The 7,720-nt window shown below is 42.5% G+C and overlaps 1 protein-coding gene across 1 annotated transcript; it reads right to left on the reverse strand.

The window, feature by feature from the left end:
* Positions 1–1,565: 1,565 nt before the first annotated feature.
* On the reverse strand, positions 1,566–5,774 carry LOC106525493 (shaker-related potassium channel tsha2). Its single transcript, XM_014019755.1, has 2 exons — positions 3,617–5,774; positions 1,566–1,973 (listed from the first exon to the last, which is right to left on the reverse strand). Exon 1 carries the CDS (start codon positions 5,089–5,091, stop codon positions 3,652–3,654), a length of 1,440 nt encoding a protein of 479 aa, XP_013875209.1. The 5' UTR covers positions 5,092–5,774; the 3' UTR covers positions 1,566–1,973; positions 3,617–3,651.
* Between the last annotated feature and the right edge of the window lie 1,946 nt (positions 5,775–7,720).

A 7,720-nucleotide genomic window follows, 5' to 3' on the forward strand; every position in this document is an offset into this window, starting at 1 on the left:
GAGGGGGAGGGGGAGGAGGGTTTCGACGCAATGCAGAGCGGCGCCACTGAAGGAGCAGAAGTTCTTCATACACCACAAAACAAGAGTGTGCCAGCACTGGCGCAATCAGACTGCAAAGACAGACACATCTTCTGGTCTGGATTAAAATAAAACTATCATTGCATTTCAGTCTTTTATATAAAGGGTAAAGATTAGGCCAAAATCAAACAGCAGAGCTCCTAATGACTGACTGACAGAAATTAATCTTGCCTGTTAAGGAGAGTATGTAACAGGGATTACTCTCAGCAACTACCACAGTCAATATCTGTTTAAATGACTAAGTTACAAATATTTTTGTCCTGGCTAAGGTCAATTAGCTGTGGCGGCCATCTTGAATGAGATTAACTCCAAAAGTTAATCAGCTGTAAAGGCACATCGTAAGATTACTTTCTGAGAGTTTAATAAACATCCATTCACCGGTTCATGAGATATTTTGCTTACAGACGTACATGGTTGATGCCAACAGCTAATGTGGAAGTTTTTGACAAAAACATAGAACAATCTGTTCACACTCAGAGTATGTGTTGGGCATTAGTCTCGGCCACTGTCATGCAAAGTTTTAGCATGACATCTGTAAAACTGACAAAGTTGTAGTCATTTTTGTGTTTCTTAAGGTTTAGTTGTGGCAGCCATTTTGAATAAGGTTGGCTTCAAAAGTTAATCAGTTGCAGATATACATCCAATTACAACTTCCTAGGAGTTTATTCAAAACCCGTTCAGTGGTTCATGAGATATTTTGCTAACAGACACGGACTCAGGCAGCTACATGATCAACCGCCTTTCATGGTCCTGGATGAAATTTAAAAATACTCAGGCTGCAGATATTGTTACATTAGGTCCCTGAAGTCAAGCAGTGAGAAACAATTAACTTATCAAAGGATTGTAAGGTACTTTCAGCACCACGGATAGCAGAAATAATGCCTTCATCTGAGAAAACTTCAAAGCACTGAGTGTTGAATGACAGCTGAAATCTGCTGAAGAAGCTGAAACTGAGTTGATAAAGCTAAAATAAGCGGAATACAGCTAAACGTCCCGTGTAATATGGACAGATAGAGACAATCTAAGAAACAAAAAGTTCAGCGTTTCTGTTACTGGGATGTCAAGCTGGAGCAGAGATAAGGTTTCTGACTTGGTAGCATAATGGTTCAGTGGTTAGCACATTAGAAAAGGTCCTGGTTCAATTCCTGGTTCAGATTTTATTTCTGGGTGGAGTTTGCATGTTCTCCTTGTGCTTCTCCGGTTTCTTCCCACAGAACAAAAACATAGGCTCCCTCAGAAAAGAGATCAGATCTGTAGGATTTGCCTGGATCACCTGTGACTTTGACCTTTCACCCCATGATCTTGAAATTAATATGGATTATCTTTGACCCATGAGGTGTGCAGCGTATACTAAAGAGTTTAGAGCTCTGACAAGAAACTGTACAGACGGACAGATGATGGAGCCAAAACATAATACAGTATGCCTCCTCTCAGGATGGGTGTATAAAAAATCTTCTAATAATTGTTATAATTCATCAGTTCACAAGTTAACATAAAAATAGAAAAATAGATGTTTTATTACATTTTATATTACAATTACTGCAGGTCAGGCACATTAAGATGTCTGTCTTGTTTACAGCAGACTGCAACACATTCTGAACAACATTTGTAAAGAGAAAAAAAAAGAAAAGCATCAAGTAATAAACACTGAAAATTACAAAAATACTATAAATATATGTACACCAGGCTTTCTATACAAAAATAAGTTACAAAAACTACTCCAAAGAGTTTTGATGTTTTCTGTGTAAAGTTCCCATCAAAAAAGTTTCTGTTCTGTTATTTCACAGCAGAAAAAAAATAATGAGAAAATGTTCCAGGATATAAATATGTATAAATTTATATAAGGTGTTGTTGGAGAAGAAGAGGGCGCAAGATGAAACCAGTTAATTGTCCTCCTGCAAGTAAAGAGAAAAACAAATTAGAGTGTAAAAGAACAAACCTGGAAAATAAAAAATATATATGAGCAATCTCAGATTGTATCACAAGATGTCACTCTCCTCAGGTACAATATGTCAAATTTGAGCTCAGCATCTGTAAAACTGTCTGAACTGGAGCATTTCATTTTATGTTTGCTTAAAGCAGTTAACTGTGGTGGTCATCTTACATTGGATTGTCTATAAAAGTTAATAATTATAGATGTCTATCCTGTGATTACTTTAAAAATATATATTAAAATTTATCAAGTGTTTATTTAGATCCCCATCAATCTCTTCCTCAGCAGAGACTACACTTCCTGGGGTCCATCAATATTTTAATTTTTTTTGCTAAAAACAAGAAGTGTTGACTTTAACAAGTAAAGCTAGTTCTGAGCAAAGATCTGGTGTAATAAGGAGCTTGTGCTGCAAGTTACTCTCAGCTGCAAACACACAAAATTTTAGCACAATATCAACTAAATTAACTGAACTGTAGTCGTTTTGTGTTTTCTGAAGAAAAACAACTGTGGTAGCCATATTTAATTGAGCTGGCTCCAAACATTTATGAGTCGTGATCATTTCTTAAATGTTTCTGACCAATGCTTCAAGTGGTTCTTGGGACATTTTATTTTGCTAACAGACAGGTAATTTATTACTTTTTGCCATTTGTGAGTGTACAGATTACGAGTTAAGGATCAGTCTCGGCTACTGCCACATCAAAAATGAGCTGAATATGTATTAAGTTGACAAACTTTTGGTCACTTTGTATTTTTAAGCTTTAGTTGTGGCAGTCTTCTTGAATCAAGTTGCATTGAAGAGACGGGGGCAGAAACATTATGTGTGGGAACTTTGTTAATAGAACTGCTGGTTTATAGGGTTTCAATCACTAAACAGTGTTTAAATTTTTTTTCTTTTGCATGGATATCAGTCATCCACACAGTGGCGCTTGGGTTTCATGTATGCAGCTCTGCTCATTGCATCAAGCTGTCTGAGACATTTCCTGTCTCGTGAGGAAAAGATATCCTCAGAGTTACTGAAGAACTTGATCATAGGAGGAACTTTTTCTTTTTTAACCATGTATGGGTTGAATTTACACTATCTTGAGCATAAACCTTCCTGGTAAATCCAACAGAAGGAGACATTCTCCATGAAAAATTACACACAACCTGACAAAATATTCCATTTGGGATGTGCGGCAGAACTCTCCTTTCCTAGTTTGTAATACTGAAAAAGTGTTCAGTCTTAATTTAAAATGAATTCAAATTCAAGTTCAGAATAAATTTAATCACCATTGTGATTTAGGGGCCTGGCCATTTCATTGGTCAGTCAACGCCTTAAAACGACACGCCTGATATTCAGCACCGTAAAACGACACCCAGAAAGCTGAAATGCGTGGACATGACATGCGCTCTGGTACTCTATTTATACGCGCTGCCATGATGTCATGTGGTTCTAATAAAAGTCCCAATGTGAGGGGTTAAAGTGACGCGCTTCAGTAAGGTGGACAGTCTTTGTATTTTACATTTGCAGTTAAAAAACGTAAATTTGTTTAACTTCTGACTGTTTTGTTAGTGTGAAAATGTGCATAAAACACCAGCCTAAAATCCACTTTCAGCACAACTCACCCAAAATAACAGTTAGAATAAAAAAAATTCATCTTTCACACGTCTGTCAGTTTCCCTGTGCATGTCTCCGGCTGGTTGTCGTTTGGATGTGTCAGAATCTCCAAGTCGTCGCTCCCCTGATAGGACTCGGTTTTGCAGAGCGACTGGCTGCTTTTGATGGAGTCACTCTCCCCCAAAGAGGGCAGCTTCTCCGGCTGTCCGCACGTCACGTGGATGTACTGAACGTTTTCCTCCTCTTCGTTCTCCCGATGGTAGAAATAGTTGAAATTGGACACGATGACAGGGACAGGTAGAGCGATGGTCAGCACTCCGGCGATGGCGCACAACGATCCGACGAATTTCCCCCCAATGGTGGTGGGAAACATATCTCCGTAGCCCACGGTGGTCATGGTCACCACAGCCCACCAAAACGCATCAGGGATGCTGGTAAACGCAGTATCGGGGTCCTCGACCTCGGCGAAAAAAACTGAGCTGGAGAACAGAATAACTCCAATGAGCAGGAAGAATATGAGCAGCCCCAGCTCCCTGAGGCTGGCGTGGAGGGTCTGGCCGAGGATCTGCAGGCCCTTGGAGTGTCTGGAAAGCTTAAAAATCCTGAAGACACGCACCAGACGGATGACCCTCAGGATGGCCAGTGAGGCAGCCTGCTGGCTGCTGCCCTGATGCTCCGCCAGATCCAGGCCCAGGGTGATGAAGTACGGCGCTATGGCCACGACGTCTATCAGGTTCATGATGTTCTTAAAGAAAGCTGCTTTGCTGGGGCAGGACAGGAACCTCATGGTGAACTCAAAGGAGAACCACACAATGCAGAGTGTCTCAACCATGAAGAAGGGGTCCGTGAAGGGACTGGGCTCCTTGCCCTGCGCACTGCCATTGGGGTGCGTCTCAGGCTCTGGGGGCACCTCTCGGAACTCAGGTAACGTTTCCAAGCAGAATATAACAATGGATATCAAGATGACCATCACTGACACAATGGCGATAGTCCGCGCGGGTCCCGAGCTCTCCGGATACTCGAACAGGAGCCACAACTGGCGCTGGAACTCGTTGGAAGGCAGTGGGCGCTCCTCCTCCTTGGACAAACCCTCGTCCTCTTTGTACGCTTGGATCACATCTTCGTCCAGTTCGTAAAACTTGATTTCCTCCAGGAAGATGTCCACGGGCACGCTCACAGGCCTCCTGAGCCGCCCGCCCGACTGGTAGTAGTAGAGGATGGCGTCGAAGCTTGGCCTGTTCCTATCAAAGAAATACTCGTTCCTTAGGGGGTCGAAGAAGCGCGTCCTCTTTCGCGGGTCCCCCAGGAGAGTGGTGGGGAAGCGAGCGAGGGTCTTCAGCTGAGTTTCGAAGCGCAGACCGGAGATGTTGACGACCACCCTCTCGCTGCACTCCTGCTCCGCTGGTTCCAGGTCGGCAGCATCTGGCAGCGAAGGAGGGACCACCACAGGCTCTTCATTGCCATCCTGGGACACCACGGTCATCTTCTTTAACCCCCTCTGAGGGCACAGTCCGTCACTCACCTCCTCTTCCTCCTGCCCTTTTGCCCGTGCGTCCTTCTAAATCTTTCTCTCATGCGCGCCTCCAAGTTAAAGCAGATCCACCCCCTCCGGCTTTGTTTCCCTCCTCCAGCTGTTGTGTACGTTTGTTAGGATCCAAAGTTGTTTGGTTGTTTGTTTACACCGCCCTCTTGTCAGATTAGAGCCTCCGAACTGACAACTTTCTACAGCGCGCACAGGTCTCCACTTGCATAAGGCTCCAGGAGGCTATCATATTCACACCGTTTTAAACTCCAGAGCCCTCCCCATGCTGGAGCGCCGGCTGACACTTGCTGCTGCTGTCCCTCTCAGAGACACTCGGTGTTTCCACAACACCTAATTCCAAACCAGTATTTCATCTGACAGGTTCTGTTGCTTTGCAAAAAAAATAAAAGGGAGGTGGGGGGAAACGCCTCAGATTTGTTTCATCTTTAACCCAATGGGAGCCCGAGTTGTTCTCAGCCCCATGGTCCACTCAGGAATGGAGCTCCTCTCTGCAGGTCCTTCATTCATGAAATTAAGTAGTTATTCTTGTCTCACAGGGGAACCTCCAGATTGTAAGCTGCAGCCCACCCTGTAGAAACCAAAAGGTGAATGGGATTAACAGATCCAGCTTGTTACAATGTTCTTGCCCCTCCTGGATGGTCGTGTGTCTGAGTGTTACCCAAAATATCTCATGAATCACCAGACGGATTTTAATGAAATTCTCAGAAGTTGAACACCGGTTGCACAACTGTAAAAGGTTAACATTTGGAGTCAATCCAATTCAAGATGGCCATCACAGCCAGCTGACCTGATCAAATATTCCACTAAAATTTGGTTTGTTTGTAGCTAAGAATCATTCACAACACAATAGGTACGACTCCTTACGCAATATCTTTGCTTAAAACTTTAGCAGAAACTCCTGTTAAAAGATTTTTGTTAGTCTGTGTGAAAATATTTCATCATCCAGCCAGTATTTCTTGGATGTACTTATAGCAGCTTATATGAAACTAAACAAGAAGTTTCCCTCAAGGTCTGACCCAAACGGCTGTAACTCCTGTCATCTCTCAACGTAATATGATCCTAAACTCTGAGATGAAAGGAAGGAGGTGACATGCAAACTTTCATGAAATGCTCGGTCTGTAAATAAGTAAAGTGAGTATATTTAACAGTTTTATGTGTTTTGAAAATAATTAGATAAAATAGTCTCTGAATCTCAGAGCCTTTCATAATGAGGGGTCGCCACAGACCAAGCCAGTGGAAAGTGCTGGCTTGACTGACACCTGAGTAGTGGGAGAGGACAGCGTCTTCATGAAGCCACAGCCAACATAACATACTTGCGCTGAAGGGCTCAGTTGTAAAACTTTGAACTCCAAATGCTTCAGCAAAACAACTTCAAAGTCGTTTTTAATAGTTTGATTCCTCGTTTGTTACCTCGGATTGACTGATTAAAAGGTTTTGAGATTTTTTTGCAGTATATATCCTGCATGCACCGAGAATAGCTCAGTTTTTCTGCACTTTCACTGCTTTAATAAAGCTGCGCGTCAGACGCCACAAGAGCACAACAATAATAGCTCAGGGGTGTTAATCAGTGGAACCAAAACCAATCTGGATGCTTTGCATTAATGAACAGATCCCAGCTAATCACAGAGAGTTATTTTTTGCTGTCCGATTTAAATGGACAGAATCTCTGAGAAGCATGGTGTGCGTGTGTGGGTGTGTTTGTGTATATGTTTTTGTTACCTGATGGGGACAGTGTTTGACCCTTTCTGTTCCTTATGGGGACAAAAGCCTGGTCCCTATCAGGGGAAATACACTTGATAGGTCAGGGTTTAGTTAGGAAAAATGTGTGAATTGAGTTTAGGCTAGGTTTGGGTGTGTACCTATGAGGTTAGGTTTAGAGTAAGGGTTCAGGGTTAGGCTATAGAAATTAACTGAAGTCAATGCGATGTTCCTATAAAGATATCTGTACTAGACCGTGCATGTTTGTGTGTGTTTGTGTTATTATGTCCATGACTGAACAGAGTACAGGACCTTAAAGTTAAAGATCAGATCCAGCACTCTGTGCCACCTGCTGTGCTAATGCTAATGTTAGCTTATAGCCAGCACCATATGTCTGTCTGAGTCAGGCAGAAGTGTCAGGTCCTGACTGTATCCACAGCAACAAACAGAAACAAACAAGCTCACACACTGACACGTGACTCTGATACTTATAGAAGCTCCTAAAGATAAAAAAATAAAAGTGTGAGGTAGTGAGCAGGATGACCCCCCCCCAACCACCCCCCACACTCCCCACACACACAAATGTATTAATATAAGATCAACTTTCAGACAGTTTACTGAAATTCTTCTCATTTTTTTACTGAAATTCTTCACAATTTAGTGCTTAGCTCCATCTTTGTATCGTATTTGTTGTATGTTAAATTCCCTGTCTTAATGTTACTGTCAGAGTTGTATAGTAACTAAGTACATTTACTTCATCTTAATACTTTACTTTAGTATTTTTAGGGGTCCAAGCCCGAGGAAGCAGGGTAACGCAGCTGCAAAGCAGCAGCGTTTCCATGTCTCCATCGGAGCATGGAACCCTATTGTA

The sequence above is a fragment of the Austrofundulus limnaeus genome, unplaced genomic scaffold (assembly GCF_001266775.1).
Source record: "Austrofundulus limnaeus strain Quisiro unplaced genomic scaffold, Austrofundulus_limnaeus-1.0 Scaffold229, whole genome shotgun sequence".
Lineage (NCBI taxonomy): Eukaryota > Metazoa > Chordata > Actinopteri > Cyprinodontiformes > Rivulidae > Austrofundulus > Austrofundulus limnaeus.

Bases quoted from the DNA above. Each gene is read 5' to 3' on its own strand.
- LOC106525493 (XM_014019755.1), bottom strand. From the start codon at position 5,091: ATGACCGTGGTGTCCCAGGATGGCAATGAAGAGCCTGTGGTGGTCCCT.